Source organism: Aulonocara sp. 'chitande type north' Nkhata Bay, linkage group LG16 (assembly GCF_057382095.1).
Source record: "Aulonocara sp. 'chitande type north' Nkhata Bay isolate Kocher_YH1m ecotype deep benthic linkage group LG16, A_spYH_male_GT1.1, whole genome shotgun sequence".
Classification (NCBI taxonomy): Eukaryota; Metazoa; Chordata; class Actinopteri; order Cichliformes; family Cichlidae; genus Aulonocara; species Aulonocara sp. 'chitande type north' Nkhata Bay.
The window spans coordinates 31,580,973-31,600,493 of NC_141359.1; the positions used below are offsets into that span (position 1 = coordinate 31,580,973).

Consider the following 19,521-nt stretch of genomic DNA (forward strand, 5'->3'; position numbering starts at 1 on the left):
AAGCTGCTGCAGTTTTGAAGAAAGTCTGTGTTTAAAATGAAAACTATTTTACTGGGTAAACTGTTTTCTCATATTTCTGATCCACAGTCAGTGTGTTACCTGCAGCAGGTGGTAGTAGACCACACCCACCAAGTACACACATAATCTAAAGCCATGTGCTGCTGTGGACACAAATGGAACATTGTCACTGCTTTACCTGCAATCAGACAGGAAGTGAAGCCTCTCTCCACCAGGCTATTTCCACAAAAACTCACTTTGGTGTTTTAAAGGATCAATTCAGGTCTGAGTTAACATCTTGAAATGCAAAAGTCACAAAAAAGTAGTCGAGCAAGCCGTGCTTGCAGGGTAAAAGTTCTTGCTTTCATTCTCTGTTAGCGTATTCTTTTCACAAATGAACAAACCTTTTGGGTTTTACATGCACAGCTGTGGCTTTAATATAAATGTGGACATTTAAAACTTTGATTTATTGTTTGCAGTTTGACCCCCGTTGCTGCACGGCAATTTTGAGAGGAAATTTAAAGCAAAGGCCACATCAAATTATACTGATATAAACACTGCTGTCCAATCATTTGCAAATATATTGATATTTAGAACAAGCATTACACCCCGTCACCTGGACTTCTTCTACAGAGTGATACTAAAATTTCCATTTATCTCATTCTGGGCTAACGGTCCTTGAGTGGTGCAGTGATGGTAGTCTGCAGGAGCTACGCTGAGCTCTGCAGACCTTCATCTACATTTTGCAGCTGTGTGCTGTTTCTTTTTTGACACTGACTGAGGCCTAACTGAAACAGAGTGATTTACATGATCTTAAAAAATAAAAAAATACCACAGATGCTTGTTGGAGGTACTTGCTACTCTTTGAGATGCAGTAGTTGTCATAAAGCTGCGGTATTTCTATCTGCACCTTTGAAAAGAAACCCTTCAACAGATGTGAGTGTGACTTCATACAGAGTTGTACTTGTCTCCAGTTTTGGGATCTAACATTACTGCAGTAACATGGACGCTTCACGTAAAATGAAACTCGAAACCTATTTCAGCTTTTCCTTAGACCCGCTTAAAAGCCACATGAAGGAAAGAATTGAATTCTGTTCTCGTTCTCTGTGTTAGGGAGTCCTTCCCATTTGACCAGCAGTTCAACATTCTGATGAGGTTTATTGTGGATCAGACTCAGACTCCAAACCTCAAGGTAAAGTAGAAGTAAAGTTGATTTTTGGTCGGCAGATATAATTTCAGCAAGACTAAAGGTTTCTTGTCTCTTCAGGTGAAAGTGGCCATTTTAAAGTACATCGAGTCCCTGGCACGGCAGATGGATCCCACAGACTTTGTCAACTCCAGCGAGACTCGGCTCGCGGTGTCTCGCATCATCACCTGGACCACTGAACCAAAAAGTTCAGATGTGCGGAAGGTAGGCCAAAATATGTCCTAAGGCTCTCACACTTAGTATTCTAGTTATTATTTCCTTCTAGTATTATCAAAGAGTACAGTGTGGCCCCATTTCATCTTCAGTTGATATCTCTACAACACAATACAAAGATGTCTTACTTAATCTCTGCACTTTCTTTACATTCTATTGATATTTTTAGAACGTTTTATTTATTTATTTATTGTACCGAAAGCACCTTTAAAGAGGCACGGTGGACCTAAAACGGCTTGAACCAAGAAACAGTATAAAATACAGAAGGATCGTATTGAAGGATGTGTTTGAATCATGTAAAGCTGTCTGTGAAGTGTCCAAAAACAAAAATGTGGGGTTGGAATTTACAGAAAATTGCTGACTACAGAACTGTTATATTGTATTCCTCTGCTCCTTTATTTCATTTGGGTTCCTTGGCCTGTTGTGTTTGTCCAGCAGCAGTTGTAAACTTTGATAATAGGCACTCTCCCTGTGGATGGCCTTGGGTCAATGGCCCATTATCTTTCCCTTGTCTGATGCGCGTCATATGTTCTCCCTCTGTGTTCCTCACTGTTTGTTTTTCCACTGCCGCTCTTCCAAATGAAATCCTCACCCAGCCCAAATCTTTAGATATGCTGTAAATAGACCAACAAGAATACAATAGGTGCATCTATTATCAGGGGACACTGATCCACATGCACAGATCTTCTCAAATATTGCTTCTGTGATGATGGTTGGGGTCCTGTGCCATTCTGTAATGCCCCTTCTGCCTTGCCACTGTTGCCCCAGACCCTTCATAACTGGGTGAGCGAGGAGCTAGCAGGCAGGTCCAGCACTGCAGCCTTACTGCAGTCAACTGAGGGCAACCAGGAAGAAAGGTGTAAGCAGGTAGAGCCCTCTTCAGCAGCCAATTACATCACAACAAGCACGCAATGCCCCGCCTGCCCGGTACCTAACCAGCCACCAAACCTGCGAAAAAGAAAAAAGCCAACTGCGGCATCCTGTCACTCACCATTTACACTCCAGCTGTTCTGCTGAACAAATAAAGTCAGTGTGTGCCTGGCAAAGTGATCACTCACCAAATAAACTGAGCTTGTTGTGCAACCTGGAAAGACTTTTGTTTAACATTCGTAGTTCTCCAGGAAAGCTTGTGGTTTTGAATGCATTTGGATGGATTTTAATTTTGCAGTGCAACATTAATAGGAATGCTCGTTTTTTTTGTTTTAATAGTTTGTGCCTAACACTGTTTGACTCACCCTAACAACCTGCCGTCCACCTGCATATCTGCATGCTAACATGAAGATTTTAGATATGTGTGTCGGGAATAGTGGCACCAAGAGCTGGATGTCACCCCTTTATCACCCAAGTGTCATACAGGCCGGCTGGATTTACGTTGTAATTTTAGCTGTAAAAATACAAAATAATTCTCATTTAATAACCATTTTAATTTTCTATCTAGCCCTAAGTATTTGAGGAATTATGGTAAAGTGAAGCACATGGTCAAATCTGATTTTTGTGTCTGACAGCAGTACCTTGTAAGTGCTTTGTGCTACTGTGATACACTAAATATCCCCAGTAAAGCTCATAAATCACTCATCCTTTTAGTTCAGCCATTGCACAAATGAAGAGAACTGCCTAAAATCTTTTTTTATGAATCAGCTTAATAGTTAGACCTCAAGTAGAAATGAGCTCATTTGCATTTGCTCATTTTGCAAAATTAAAAAGCAACCCAGTTTTTAAGACATCAAAACTAAACCAATCCTAACCAACAGCCTCTTTTTGTTTTTCCACACCAGTATTAATACACTGTATTACCCTGAAAGAGTCATTTCTGTTAAAGAATTCAGGCTTAAATTAACAGTCGACAAAGAAATACATTTGAGTTAATTATGTAATTATTTTGCTTACATCTCATTTAAGCTCAGGTTAGTCTCCTGTCTTCCCGTGCTCTCTGTTTCACTGTATATATTCACACACAGAGCAGAGCAGCTAAAGCAAAGATAACATTAATTGAGTTGATGATACCTTGTTATCACTTTTATTGCACTAAGTGCAATAAAAGCTGTTCATGAACTGTTAATCCCAACAAAGTGAAAGACAGAAGAGAGGGCCAACAGGGTGATTTAAATGTTTGTTTTTTGTGTGTTTTTACTAAGTTAAACAACTGCAAAGAAACACACAACACTGGTTGGGATAGTTGGTTCCTTCAATGCTATATTAGCCGACCTTCAAGCACAATGTGCAGGCATAGCTTCACTGCTGCCCCAGGTTAGAGTTTTGTGTAGTCCCATCCTAAATGAACAAATTATCAGCAACTAGAAGATGTCTCCCCGGACATTTTGTCCTCACAGTTTATCAGTTTAAAGATTTTTACTGTGGGTTTTGTAGTTCTATAAAATTAGAATCCCTAGTAGTTTATTTTGTATGATGCTATTCCTGGTGAATATTAGGTATAATCTATAGTGAGTTTATAAATGGAAATTATAAAGGTAAAGAAGAGATGGGCAGCTTCGATGCGTTTGGAGCCGCAAATACATCAATCAGCTCATCTGAACTCTTAACACACAAAAAATCATCCGATGTATCAGGATGTTATATTTTATGTTTTAGACCCTATGTTGGTTAAGCTCAAATAAAGTGTGAAAATTCTTTAAAGAGATATTTACAGTAATCAAACTGGGCTGTGCACATACTGGAAGGCAAGTTTTTTCCTCCTGAAAACAACCTGTTGGATGTTTAATCGATCATCGTTTTGTCATAAATATGCAATCGGGTCATTGAAATCAGAATTATAGCCGATATAAACTGTGATTGGTGCATCCCTAAGTAAAACTGGTGTGTGGTTGTCATTTCTCTATCGCTTCTTACTAGAAACCTGCACAAGAATCAAACATGACATATTTGACAACTTATTCCCAATAATAGACCAAACATTGTTCTGTTAAACATCAACTTCTATTCTCCTGCAGCAGCAGCAGCACACCAGTACTTTCTCCTTTATCTTTACTCACTTGCATGTTGCAGCACTGATTTTCCTGAAAAGATTCTTCTTCCTTTAGTTTTCTACTGAATGCATCTTTGAATTCTCACCTTTCAAAAAATGTTTTTCTACAGGCTAAAACCTTCATTACTGCACCAAGAAGCCCGTCTTGGAGCCAGAAAGTGAAAGAATGTCTTCCATGGTTTCAGAAGTGCATTGGCAACAACCTGTGTATCAAATTCTGTAAAATATTGTAAAACATTACTGTTATTCTAACTTGATAAGTCATAATGTCCACTGTATGTGCTTGATATTGGAATACACATGTTAAGCATTAACTAGTTCCTCGTTAGTGTGCATATTAGCCTATTGGCTCTAGGGTTAGCCATAAAGCACTCAGTGATGCCTTATTCTACACGAGCATGTTCTGCAGTTTTTAGGGTACAACAATGAGTCTTTGGCCAGTACCCTCATAATTACTGCTTATTGGATAAATAAAGAAGATCTTGTACATAAATTATGACTTTGATATGCTTTACTCATGGCCTCATAAGAACTGAACCTTGAGAACTGAACTGTAAGAACTGAACCTGGACCTTTTTAGTATCATTAACTGCTTTTTAGAATAAGATGCACTGAAGTGTAGGAGAATGTCAGTGTTAGGAACTCACCTGTTTCTTGCTTCCTGGTACAGTTCAGCATTTATAACCCTTTCCCTGCTTCCTGTAAATTCTGTAGAATTCCCTCATTTTTGACCTGTGACTCTTCACTTTGGAATAGCATCATTTAACTGCGATAGTTGGGAGCCGTGGTTGAAGAAGAGCCAGTGGTTAGAGTAGGGAATCTTTTGTAGATTCATATTTATCAAAGTAAATGTGAGTTAACTGTGAGTGAACCTCAGGAATTAGAATGGGTAGCTCGTTCATATTCAGTCAAACATGATTTAGAGTGGAGGTATAGCCTCCTCTGAAGATCATAATTCAGATAGAGCTGCTTCCTTACGTTTGGTCTAAAAGCAGCAACCAGATTGAAAACTCTTCAGTTAATAGTCCAGTATTGGGAGAATATCGTCAGGAAGAATAGGGTGTTAACGAGAGCTTTAAAATGGCTAATTTAAAGACACTAGGTTGCTAATGTGCATTATAATGAGCAGGTAGCTACCTGGGCGAGGTGCTTCTGAAACCATGAAAGCCTGAAGGTATCTGAAGGTTCTCTGCAGTTCTGCTTTCTTTCCTAACACGTTGTGCTCGCTGCCTGCAGGCGGCACAGGTGGTGCTGATTGCTTTGTTTGAGCTCAACACCCCAGAGTTCACCATGCTGCTGGGAGCACTGCCCAAAACTTTCCAGGACGGCGCCACCAAGCTGCTGCACAACCACCTGAAGAACACGAGTAACACCAGCAGCAATGTGGTCAGTAAGATTTCTATGTCACTGAGGGGAAAGATTTTACAGTCACCCAGGTTGCGGTATTCTAAGATGAGTTGAACTGATTGAACTTGAGGTGGACTTCTGTTTCCGATGTTACGTTGTATGTAATTTCATGTCGTTGATATTCAGGGCTCTCCGAGTAACACTATTGGCCGAATGCCGGCTCGTCACACACCCAGCAGGACCAGCCCTCTCACCTCACCGACAAACTGCTCCCATGGAGGACTCTCTCCAAGGTAGGCAGCCGCCTTTGATGACACTGTCCTTAATAACACACTCACTGTGTCGACGCATGGCTGTGTTTTAACTGTTGGGATACTGGTGCTGTCATCACGTGTCACCTGTAGACAAAGTAACGCGCAGCCAGGTGGGTCTGTAGTAGCTCGAGACTGAGTGAGCTGTTCTAGAGATTACAGCCCATAATTCATTCACACATATGTGAAAACAAAGAAGCAATTATTTACAAAGACAAAAGAAATCTTACAAAACTCCTTCTGCCAATTGTCTGATTGCTAAAAGTTTCGCTGCATAGCGACTGATAAATGAGCCTTTCAAGTTGTCATACACGATCATGTTGTAAAAGTAAACCAGAGGAGGGTGATTGCTGCATTAATCTGCTGTTTTTACAGCATAATGCAGCCCAATTACCTAAAATCCAGTTTCATTCTTCCATGCTGAGCAGCTCATTCAGTTCACACACACTGTGCCTGGATTGTCCTTTTATCTGCCAGCAGAAACCCATAAACATTGATAAGTTATTTAAGTTATTGTTACTTCACCTGAACCTGCAGTGCACCTTGTATGGAGAGCATTAGCAGCACAAAAATGCTTTTTCAAGGTTATCTTTCAAGATAAAATCACAGTCACACAATTAACTAATTTACCCAGCTTAACCCATAAATATCACAAACCATACTGAATTGAAATGTGGGCAAAAAAACATTTCTTTTGGGCAGCGTTGCAACACTTTCAGCCCAGCTGCCATGATCAGATTGCTTCCTCAAAGTCCTGTTCTGATCACTTGCATTTGTGTATCTGAGATTTATCTGAAATGGTGAAGAAGTCAGGAGTCAAGGAGTCAGACCTGGCAAGAAGATGCTAGCTAGCAACGACAGGCCATATGGGTGCATCACACAGATACAGATTAATTATTGCTGTGTAGCATTTAATAAAAGTCCTAGAATTGTATTCACTGAAATACAATGAATACATTAAAATGCTACAGAATGCTCCTACAGAACAAACAGGGTGGGTAACAGCTATTTTGTATTTTGGTGCCTCTGGTTGACGTTAGAGGAACTGCACTTGATTTTTCCATCCTGGAAGCTGATACATGTTTCTTTTTATGTAAATAGGGACAAAATGTGCTTTCTTTATGCTTTAATAAAATCCAAATGGATGAATTGTGTTTAAAAAAAATTACCTGCCATTAACTATAAAACAGAGAAGTTTGTTTTTGGCACCTTTATGGTCAGAACAGGACTTTCGGTGAGGTGAACAAGGAAACAACCTTGACATTGAGACTCTCCAACTTAAAATCAGTTAAAAGTTCTATTTACATGGATGAACTCGACATGCTCACTTTTTACGGGATTCTGCTTTCCTCTTTAATTAACACTTTCCCGTAATCTTAAAGCTCAGACTAGTTTCTTTTTGTCTTTTCTCTTTCTCTTCCTGCGCACTTGCTGTTTCCTCTCTCTCCTCCCCTCTCTTGTCTCGTCCCGTGCTCTCTCCTCGTGTTGTCGGTTTCCATCCACCTTTCCCTGCTCTCTCACTCCTGTCTGTCCGTCCTTCCCTCCCGGCCGCGCTGTGACAACAGTCGGTTATGGGGTTGGGGTGTCGACGGACTATCAAAGCACCCGCCTGCCCCTCCTCCTCCTCCTCCTACGCCTCACTCCACCTCTGCTGCCCCCACCATAAGGGTCCTGCGCAGAGCGTATTCACCCAGGTAATGAGGCGGGCATGTTGGAGATTGTGGCCTAAGGAATCCACACTCTCATCCTTTTCTTTACCCAGTTCACCAAACCATCTGAGAATGCATGCATTAAACCATCATGTCTAATAAAGTGGAAGCATCCTTTTGAAAATCCATAATTTTTAAGGGTTATGTCAGTCCTGACCTTTCATGCTCTAAATCAGTCTGCTTTTCTGTCAAGAGCACAGCTTCGTCGCATGCATATGTCTGCAGATTCATGTGGCTGTATTTTGCTTTTGCTGCATATTTTATATAAAAGTGCATGCATGCGTTTCTTTTTATGTCTGTGTGTCTGGCAGCATGATGGAGTACGACACGGAGAACATGAACTCAGACGAGATCTACAGCTCGCTGCGTGGCGTCACTGAAGCCATCCAGAGCTTCTCCTACCGGAGCCAAGAGGATCTGAACGAGCCTATTAGACGGGAGGCAAAGAGGGATGATGCAGTAAGCCACAAGCTTCATATCCAGAACCAGTTCTGAAAAATCTGGAATTTCATTTGACATTAAATGCTTAGAATGAATTCTGATCCTTTTTTAAGACACTGCTGCATTACATTTTTCATTTTTCAAGACATTTTTCAAACAGTTTTTAGGTTCTTAGACCTCAAAAGTGGTTTGGCTTTCTGGTTGTATGTTGACCATGAAATAACTGTGCTTTTAGTATCTCCTGCTGGTTTCTGTAACCCTTTTAAACATTTTAGTCGCCACTATTTCGGGTGGTGTTTAGAGCAGTTGTGACCATGTCTAGATGAGAGGGGGGTGCTTTAAGTTGTCAGCTAATGCTCGATAATTTGTTGCCAAGTTACGTCTATTGACTATATGAGAACATCACATCTAAGGGGCGACCGTGGCTCAGGGGGTTGGGAATCGCATCTGTAACCGGAAGGTCGCCGGTTCGATCCCTGGGCTCTCTGTCCTGGTCATTGTGTCCTTGGGCAAGACACTTTACCCTACTTGCCTACTGGTGTTGGCCAGAGGGGCCGATGGCGCGATATGGCAGCCTCGCTTCTGTCAGTCTGCCCCAGGGCAGCTGTGGCTACAACCGTAGCTTGCCTCCACCAGTGTGTGAATGCGAGAGTGAATGAATAGTGGTATTGTAAAGCGCTTTGGGTGCCTTGAAAAGCGCTATATAAATCCAATCCATTATTATTATTATTATTACTAATCAGTGCTGACTCAGCCTCTGTAGCCACTGCAGGCAGACTGTGTATGTAATGCACTGATTTGTCTTCGGATACTCTCTTTCTTTTTGTGAGGCATGTGTCATTTTTTGCTTATTGTTTGGTTTGCTTTCGTATTTTTATGGTTATTTGAAGCTAAAATGGCTCCAGATCTTCTTTATACCACTGCCTAATCCCTCTCCCATCTCGCAGGCAGGGAGAGAAGGAGTAGCTTCCTCTCCTGGGTCTGATGCCCGGCTCGGCTTAGACGTGGTGGAAGGCGGTCGCACTGCCTTGGACAACAAAACTTCGCTGCTCAACACGCCATCGCCGCGCTCCTTCTCTGGGCCGCGGACTCGAGAATTTGCCCCATACGGCTACGGAGAAACCATTTGCACGTACGACAAGAGCGCCCTGAAGGAGGCTGTGTTCGACGATGATGTGGAACAGTTCAGAGACTGTGAGTTTATGCCGATTTTATGTTTTTATGTTTACAGCTCTGAGCAAAGTACCTATGTACCCCAGTCACACGTGCATTAGCTGTTAGAATTTGTTATGTGGCTCAACAAACAACCAACATGCCTCTGAAAATGGTCAGGTACAAGGACTGGACTGAAAAAGTTAAAAAGTAGCCAGTGTAGTAAGAAACACTTCCAGAAAGACCTCCAGAAAGCCTGGATAATGTTACTAAAGAGCACTTTAAAAATTACTTGCTTGAAAGCAACATTTAAAAAAATGAAGGGTGACTGAAGACTATTGCACAGTACTGTATCTGCTTGTGGCATCGTGACAAGATCTAGTAATGTCAGCCAGCTGCGTTTTTCTTCTGGTTGGCGATGTAGTTCGATACAAAGAAAACATCTCAGGCAGTCTTTTTATGTGGTCCAAGCTCCATGAGATGAGCACCATTTAGTTTCTTTATACTGAAGAGAAGGCAGACTTATCCACAACTGATATATCCAAAACTGGAGTACCCATACCAAAACACTCCAGGTCACACATGGGCAAAACAAAGCCCGAGGGCCGCACCCCTGCACACCGAGTCAATCCGGCCCTCAACATCCTCAAGCAAAACAGGTTCCAAAACACGAATAAGAAGAAGCTTAAGGCTGGAACTGACCTACAGAGGAAAATGTAGACCGCTTTAAATGTTCATAGAGTCTTCATATTATTAACTTTTTACTTTTTCCCCAGAAATGTATCGGTTCAATTATTCAGTTTGTGGTCCTTTGCGTATTTAACCTTAGCAAAAATAATGTCACCCACTCCCCATCTATACAATAAGTCAGTTTGATATTGGAGCGAACTGTCACTTTAATTCTCTGATTATTATACATTGTCTGCAGTGTGACATTTAAACTGAAATCTATATTGAATAAGCCTCATGCTTATTCTGGTAGTAGAAAAACATGAAACGAGTTAAATAGCGACATCCACAGACTGAGTATAAAGAAAAAAACAGCTCTTACTGTCATATTGCATGTGAGCCTTTCTTGTCATTCAGCCAAACGTCAGGTCGTGCATTGTGAGCACGTGATGTCGTTGTGAAAACACAAAGGAGCAACAATGTTGAGGCAACAAATGACAGAATTTCCTCCATTTCACTCGGTTAGTTGTCAAACGTCATCCTGAACCAGCCGGTTCGTGTTTACAGCAGACAGAAGAAACCAGTGAGCGTCCAGCCCCTCTGTCGCAGCCGCTCTGTGCTTCACTTGTTGTTGTTGTTGTTGGTGTCATCACATCCTTTTCTCTGCCACTCTCCCCTCCCCTCCCCCACCCACCTCCACCTTCATCCCTCCTCCTCCTCCTCCTCTCCAGGCCGACGTCAGGAAAGCGGTGAAAACAAGATGGCACTCTCCAAGGTCTTTGCTCCTGGTAAACATGCCCACCCTGCACCTCCACTCCACTCACCCTCCACCTGTGTTTGCATTCTTCGCTCAGCTCCCCTCATCGTCTCTCCATCTTTTAACTCCGCCTCTGTGTTAACAAAGTCCAAGCGGTTCTGCTTACAGCTGTAATATTTGAATGTTTCTAATGTTTTCACTGCATCTAATTTGACTGTAGAGATCTATCGTATGAAAAAGTTACCTTTTATATTTTTAATATTAACTGCTCAAACTGTAGATATCTGCATCCTCCGAGGACACACATTTTGAATAACATGAGGCTGCTGACGGGAACGGAAGTTTTCTGTGGGTGATCTACTAACAACGCGTGAATTTGATTTATGAATGGAAATTCAGCCAGTTCATTCCAGTAATGGCCAGCACAGTCTACGAAAGGCAAAAAAAAAATGGTGGATTAAAATTGACCAGATCTGATAAGTGAGGGGAAAACAGTGAACAGAAACGTTCTGATCTAAAGACTTCAGTTAGAAATAGACAGGAACTGTGTGGGATCTTGGAGATCAGGGTGGCCTTTTTTTTTTTTTTGTAATGAATACATTTGACAGCTGAGGTGGAGCACAGGATTGATGAGCTGTTTTCAAAAGTCCACCTTACAGGACTTACTGTTAATAATGTTAATAAAGCTACGTTCACACTGCAGGCAAAAGCTCATAAAATCCGATTTTTTTTTTTTGACCCTGTGCGACCCATATCCGATCATGCTATGACAGTGTGAACAGCACAAATCCGATATTTTCAAATCCGATCTGGGTCACTTTCGTATGTGGTACTGAATCCGATACATATCCAATGTTTTAGAAAGCGACTGCTGTTTGAACGGTCATGTCACATTAAATCCGTCTTTTACGTCACTGACACAAGACAGACGCTAATTATCGGCGCCGGAGAAGCACCCGAGAAGACTTCGCGAACGCTTCCTGGCCATCCAGCGTAGATGTCAGTGAAACTGTTGGGAAGACAACGTGAACATTTTATTTGTACTATATAATCTGCAGATTCTGACAGAAATCTGCAACTATCCTTTGAAGCACCGCTCCTCTCTAAAACAGCAATAAGGATAATTTTTAGGTTATTTACATTATTATGTAAATATGTAATAACTTAAAGCAAAAATTGGGAAACGTAAAGTCCGAAGTCTTTATATTAAGGGCCATCAGTCAAACAATATTGTTTGCTCTGGGTCTAAACAGAGCGCGTTGTGTGTGACGTCTTCTTTTGCGCATGCGGGCCGCTTTGAGTGTTCACACTAGAGCACGTTTGCTGTCGCATTTTATTTGTAGTGTGAACAAGCAGACAAAAAAAATCGGACTTGATCAAAAAATCGGAATTGAGCATTAAGACCTGCAGTGTGAACGTAGCCTTAGTCACATCCTGAGTGATCCAGAGAAGTTCATGAAGACTGACACATGCATGAAAATGCCCGTTGTTCTCAGTTTCTTGCATGCCACCTGAGGCTGCAGATATTTATTAAAGTCAAAGGAAAGAATCTGACTCACAGCTACCCATGCAACATAAACTGTCACGGTGAATGGAGTGAGCTGTGAGGAGAAAATAAACGAGGATCCACGTGCAGGCACTCGCTGAGATGCAAAGGTGGTTTATTGTAGAACAGAGGTGGAAATGGCAAAACGGAACAAAACTAATCTCTACTGAGACAAACTAAACTATTGAACAGCAAACATGAACACGAACATGAAGGAGAGTCAGCAGAGGCATATGGAGGTTGATAGCAGGGAGAACACACAGATGAAACACGGTAGATTCACAGACAGTCCAGCAACTAGTACACGAGTAGACACGACTTAATACACACAGAAGAACACAGGGAGATTACAAATAGGTGGGGAACACAGCTGGAAGTAATTGACAAGACGAGACATGGGAAGCAAAACTGAATACACTGACATCAGACATAAACCTTCAAAGTAAAACAGGAAACAAGAGACAATTCACAAGACACAGACTAGACACTGAACTAAAAGGGAAACATGGAAAACTCAGGCCCAATACGGGCACAGAACCAAAACCTAGGAACAAACAAAGACATCAAGAAATCAAAGATTAACAATGCAAAACAGAAAACACTGGGTCACCAACCCAGGACCGTGACATAAAAAACTTTTAGAAAAACTCGAATTACATTTAGTGCTGACTACTAAACATATTAGCTGTTTCAAGACAGACATTTCTATATGTTATGTAAGAGATCCATAACAACAGCAGCATCACTCTGGAAGTAGAAAAGTAGAGTCTGTTTTGCCCATTTTATGAAAAAAATAATGTTCATTAAAAAAAGTTTAAAATAAGGTTTTATCACATTCCCTCAGTGCAAAAGCCAAAAGTCTTTGGTAGGCAACAGGAGGAGAAACTCGTTTAGAGAGACTTTCATGCTCTAGTTCAGTGACTTTTCTGTGAGTTTCTTTGTTGCCTGTAATATACTGATGGTTTTTATGCATCACCGCGCTCATAGCTTTGCGCAATTCACCTGTACCAATCACGTGTCCATCTTGACTCTCAGCAGCAATGGTCACAGCCACATCAGGCACAAATCAAGTTTCTACGTTCAGTTTAAGTACCCTCCTCCCAAAATGTGGTCCCTGGAAAGGGAAATACATGTGCAAAAATACCTGCACCTCATCACACCTCCCTAGTAAAGTCCAACAACCGCCAAAGGAGGAATTGCAGATCCAAAATCTGGATGTGTGATTTAAAAAAAAAAAAGAAATTAGGTGTCTTTTAAAAACAAAAAAAAGGTTGATGGATGATTATTAGCCCATGGCAGTTCAATTAAATTCTTAACTCTTTCTTCCTGTCCCCTCTCGGTAAGCAGTCGGGCAGGATCACTCAGACCTGGTGGCCGATCTTTTGAAGGAACTGTCCAATCACAACGAGCGCTCAGAGGAGCGTAAAGGCGCCCTGGTGGAGCTGCTGAAGATCACACGGGAAGACAGCATGGCTGTGTGGGACGAACATTTCAAAACCATCCTCCTCCTCCTGCTGGAGACCCTGGGTGATAAAGATGTACGTAACCTGATAGTTTGTGTACATGTAAATCCCTTTTTTTGTCTCCTTTATTTGTGTTTTCATTGTCTTGATTCAGCGTAATCTGAAGAAACTGAAGGTAGTTTTGTGTGGATGATATTCTTTATGTTCCCATTTCCTGCAGCACACCATTCGAGCTCTGGCTCTGCGAGTGCTGAAGGAAATTCTGAGGAATCAGCCTGCCCGCTTTAAAAACTATGCCGAGCTGACCATCATGAAGACACTGGAGGCGCACAAAGACTCTCACAAGGAGGTACGCAGCTCCCACCACTCAGCTAAAGGCACCGAGCATGATTTTTGTTTCATAAAGTCGTCATCGATATCTGTTAATGTGGCCGTGCCGTGTTGAAAGTGATGCGGTTCTCATGTCTTTAATGACTGAGTAGCGTGTTCACTTAAACATGAAGTTAGTTTATATATGCAAAGGAGCACATGTGAGAAAGACGAATGCCAATCATGATACATAAACAAAAAGCCTGCAGTCAATGAGATTAATGATTATTGGTTTCTAATAATTTCTAATCCCTGTTGTAGCTCACAATAACCTCATAATTAATACTTTACAGAGTGGTTATCAATATGAGCACTAAAAAAAGTGAAGACAGTAAGTCCAACCTTCGACCCTTCACTCCAGCAGTTATTCAGGTTTACTTCTAGAGAAATTTCCCATTCATGTCGGTCAGGTGTGCAGCAGGGGTACAGAGTGTGTGTAAACACAGATCACGTGTTGATAGCAAATTGAACATAAAATACACAAAAATGCACTCAACCAACCTGAGATGAAACATGCAGATAACCCAAAAAAAACATATCGATCACAGAAATTTAGCATGAGGAATTTTTTTTTAAATGTTTTTCAGCATGAATGAATAATATCCTGCTGAAGAAGTGTAAAGTATGCTGAAGTAAAGCACTCTTTAAAGGGGTTCATAAATCCCAGAGGTTTTTATTCTTTATCTTTAAACTTTTTTTTTTGCTTTTTCTGTATTCAGTTTTTCAGTAATTGCGTTAATCTAAACGTGTGTCATTTTGCAGCCAACAAATTTTCACAAAATCTGTGAAACATGCAAAATTCAGTACAGTCCCGCACTGTACTTACCACACACCAGAAGACCATAAAAAGATGTTTTTAATCATAGACGAGTCATTTAAAAAAAGCTTTATAAAAGCCTAAAATACAGGCATAAAGGTGAGGATATATTGTGTTTAAAGCAAGAGCCATGATAGGTTCAAGTATAAAATCAGGACTGAAAGTGCAACAGTAAGAATACATTAGAATAAGTTTAAAATGTAAGCGTTTTCTGGGGAAGTTCTCAGATCGAAATCAGCCTGTAAACGTGTTTTTCCCATCATGCTCCTGGTGGAAATTTACAAGAAGATAAAGTGTTGAGTGGTGGAGGAGCAGCTGCCTCGTTTCTCTGTTTGTTCTAGAAAAGTAAGTCAAAAGAAAAAAAGGGAGACACTGACTGACAGAACGGAGCTCCTGTTGGTTGTTGGAAACATTTATGGGATTGAAGTTCTCTACTTGAGCACAAAATGCTAAACTGGACAGTGAAATTAAATATGTCTGAATTTGGGGGGGAAAAGAGACTTTGGCTTTGTCTGACTTAGTCTCATGTCTGTGATACAGAAATCCTGCTGTTGCCTCAATAACACACCAGCTGATTGGATTTACGATGTGTGATATAAAATTGTTAGCAGCCTAATCAGTTAAAAATAAAAAACATGTTTTTAGGTTGTGCGTGCAGCCGAGGAGGCGGCGGCAACGCTGGCCGGCTCCATTCACCCGGAGCAGTGCATCAAGGTGCTGTGCCCCATAGTGCAGACGGCCGACTACCCCATCAACCTGGCAGCCATCAAGATGCAAACCAAAGTAATTGAACGCATCGCCAAGGAATCACTGCTGCAGCTGCTGCCCGACATCATCCCCGGACTCCTGCAGGTCTGAGCCCAAAACAGAAGTGCAGATTTGAATGGAATGTGATTGTTTTAGTTTTGCAGGCTGAAAACTGATCAAACCTCTAAAACTGTGAAATAAAAACTCACATTTCAGAAACTTGAATAAACCGAGTTTTTATTTTTAAATGTGTTGCTGGTGTACTCAGCTTGAATAACACAGACAGAGCAGAAACATCCGTGTCAGTGCCACAGAGGCTTATTTGGACAATGTTCATATTTGGACAGTGGGAATTATTTGCCTTATTTGTCCCTGGAAATGTTTGCGTGTACTCTGCACTCTTGGCGACCCCTCCCACGTTCCTGCTGACCTCGTGTGGGTGTGTGTGCGTGTATGTGTGCGTGTACGCGCCTTTGATACCTGATGCTCCCCGGTCTCTCCGCAGGGCTATGACAACACAGAGAGCAGCGTTCGCAAGGCCAGTGTGTTCTGTCTGGTGGCTATCTACTCTGTGATTGGTGAGGAGCTCAAACCCCACCTGGCACAGCTTACGGGAAGCAAGGTACTGACCGTCGCCAGCAAGTCTTTCCATTTGCATGTCCTCACAACGAAAGCACTTGAACAGACGCTGCGCCTTATCATCTTCCCATGTTGTTATTTCTCAGCTGGCTCTCAAATTATAAAGCACAGGGTCATATTTGCCCTTCTAGAGTGTCCTTGAGTTATGTAATGGTTAAGGTCTGAGGGTCAGGTTCACCTGACTGCAACCCCCCCACCTCCACCACTCCCCTTTACTAACCACCACCTGGTCAGCTGGTTATTTAAACGGAGTCACCGCTGCAGTCTTCAGCTGCACTCTAAGATATCATCTTAGTGCTAAAATCACTTTGAGTGGATGCAGTTAATCATTAATAACAATCCTTCCTCTTATCAGCAGCTACATTTTAGGGAATATTTTAAAAAAGTGCCTGTGTCAATATTTTGTGTATGATTACTTTTGAGTTCTTTATCCTGTTTAAAGCAAATTGTCCCTGTGATGAGATTCTCCTGAGAAACAGTTTGTGGTTCTCCTACTACAGCATATTTTTGTATTTCCCTCTATAGTTAACTGATTGTTACATATATCAGTAAAGATGTGGACTGACAGCCATTAGAATAACTTTTGGGGGGATTTTTGTTTTTGTTTGTTTTCCCCCGAAGGGTATCCCCAGGAAGCCGGTCACCAGCACAAACAGTCCAGTCCAGGCCAGTTCAGTCCAGTTTAGGGACTTCAACTAGCTGCAGCTAGCAGCTCCAGCCACCTGTGTCGCTATCCACCTGTCAGTCAGGGGGGCCACAGCCCTAATTTTAAGTCTCGCTACCATACAATGGAGTGAGTTATAATTGCATTGACCACCTGTAGAGTTGTTTTGAAGTGGTAAACTACATAAAGACATTCTTGAGGCAGGCTGTAAACTTGTTTATTTCTGCTGGAGCGTGCAGGTGTTTGTGCTTTTCATGTTTCAGCCTCACTCTACCTCTGCTCGGTTTAATTGCATGACGAGATGTCATGAGTGCTTTCATCATTTTAAAGGAACCAGCCAAATATTGTGTACTTTTTGCTTCCTATCGCCCTATCTGACTCATGAAGAAGTTTATTCCTCTTTAAGACAGTCCTGTGCTGATATAAAGAGTAATTTCTCAATTCTTTCCTTTTGCAGATGAAGTTACTGAACCTGTACATCAAGCGTGCTCAGACGACAAACAGCAATAGCAGCAGTTCCTCAGATGTCTCCTCTCACAGTTAATGGAGGTGGTTTCATCCATTCCAAGACTCCAGATCAGACTTGTCTGTCTCTGAGCATCACCCTCCTCATCACGGCTCTGCAGCTCATCCTCTCGACCCATTTTGTTCCTTCGTGTCATCCGCCTCCGCTCTGGAAATATCTGAACGGGACTGCTGTCCTGGTTTCAAGTTGGTGGGGAAGGATTGGACACATTTGGATTTTTGGATTTAGGATATGGCGCTTTCTCCTCCTCCTGTGGGTCCCACCATCTCCACATCAGCTCCAATCTGTTTCTCCTTCATCCCTTCTGCTTTTAGATTTGTTTCTATAAGTGGAAAATATTCACATCAAAGAAATGTTTCAGATCATCTTCAGTTTGGGATGAAATGTCATTTGGCTGGCCCAGTGATGGCAACAAGCCCATAAAGTGTGCAGTGAATTCTGTTTTAAGGGCATGAAGACCAAATATTGCAAGGCGGAAAAAAAATTAGATATGGACAGAAAGACAAAACGAGGAAGTCCTATGTGAGCATTTTAGTTCAAGGCTCATATTTGATTGTAATTTCTTTTTTTTTTTATGCGCTCGTTTCTCTTTAGGAGTGGCTTAAAACCCAAACTGTCACGATTACAAAACAGATCTCATGTCTAAACAGAACTGACAATCCTTCACATTTCGTGCAGATCTTTTAACAGAGAACACAAACCACCGTCGCTACATGGAGTGGAAGCTAAGCCTGTTAAAAGCCGTGACGTTTGTGTCGTTTTTAACTTCCTGCTTCCATTTGTGTCTGAGCGCTTACTCTGTCTTACAGGAAGTCCTTTGTAAATACAGCAGATGAGGAGTTGGGGGAGAACAGGCCTTACATTTGTGGACTGCAGAGAGTGAACGGGATGTACGGCGCCGTCACTCTCGGCTCTTTAAAAAAAAAAAGAAAGAAAAACAAACAAAAAAATGTGAATCTGCAGCAGAAGCCTCCACAGCACTCTCAGACATGTGACCGTGCAAACACAGTATTACTCGTTTCCTCTTTCACAGCTTCTGCAATAACCACATAGAAATCAAAGGTGTTTTGTACATACACTTTCTGACCGCTGCTTCACGGAAAAGCAGACTTTTTCTTTTTTTTGGCTTGCATGAACCTGCGGCACGCGTCAACTCAGTGCTGCGCGGAGAGCCCGGAGCTTCTTCGGCTGTTAAAGTGCACTTTTAACATCATGAGATCACTCGACTCTGAGGAGGCGCTCGTACGGAAAAGGTACACACTCTGTGTTTAATTTATTCTGCTGTAAAGTTTTAAGTGGTGGATTCCTGCTGTGAAGCACTTCATCGATTCCCTGATTGGGAAGAAGTTTCTCAGTCTGATCAGCTTTTAATTATTGGACCTGATTTGGTTTTCATGGTCAGTTGATCTGCTGTAGTTTTTTCTTTATAATACTCTGAATAATGAATAATAATGCTGATTCCTGATTTGTTGAAATCCGCTGAGAATGGTCCAACTCTGCTTCTTTAAGGAAATGAATGTACAGAAACAACACAGTGAATTTGCTGGTACTCAAAAGGATTTAACTTTTTCTTTCTCATCGTCCTTCAGCACGCTCATTTAATCCGCTGAGTTTTTACCAGAAAAGCAAACCTGCAAACTGGTGAAAACCCACCAATCTTCTCGCATCTGTCGTCTCGTCGCTGGATCTAAAACAGACGTGACGGCGTTCCTTACAGACTGTTCACTATGCATGTTCAGCAGTCTTTCTTTGGCTTCACGCGCTCTGTAATATTTACACCTGTATTTATATATTTTATTTGATCTTATTGTATTTAGTTCTGTCATGATGAACTGTACAGAAGGTTTTTTGTTTAGTTTTTTTATGTTAACATCAATGTGTGATCAGTTTGCAGCGATGTAAAAAACTGTTTGCTGTAGAAATAAAAAGACCGAGAACTGATCTCAGCTCTTTCTGGCCTTTCA

The 19,521-nt window shown here is 41.6% G+C and overlaps 1 protein-coding gene across 1 annotated transcript in view; it reads left to right on the forward strand.

Annotated features, from left to right (window-relative positions):
* Positions 1–19,498, forward strand: part of clasp1a (cytoplasmic linker associated protein 1a) — a 98,139-nt gene extending 78,641 nt beyond the window's left edge. The window contains exons 31-43 of the mRNA XM_086266743.1: positions 1,111–1,189; positions 1,265–1,408; positions 5,637–5,786; positions 5,934–6,040; positions 7,624–7,752; positions 8,079–8,226; positions 9,156–9,402; positions 10,761–10,817; positions 13,680–13,870; positions 14,016–14,144; positions 15,627–15,833; positions 16,234–16,350; positions 17,489–19,498. Coding sequence (XP_086122869.1) covers positions 1,111–1,189; positions 1,265–1,408; positions 5,637–5,786; positions 5,934–6,040; positions 7,624–7,752; positions 8,079–8,226; positions 9,156–9,402; positions 10,761–10,817; positions 13,680–13,870; positions 14,016–14,144; positions 15,627–15,833; positions 16,234–16,350; positions 17,489–17,575 — 1,792 coding nt within the window. The 3' untranslated portion in view covers positions 17,576–19,498. The remainder of the gene's footprint in view (positions 1–1,110; positions 1,190–1,264; positions 1,409–5,636; positions 5,787–5,933; positions 6,041–7,623; positions 7,753–8,078; positions 8,227–9,155; positions 9,403–10,760; positions 10,818–13,679; positions 13,871–14,015; positions 14,145–15,626; positions 15,834–16,233; positions 16,351–17,488) is intronic.
* Positions 19,499–19,521: the final 23 nt, after the last annotated feature.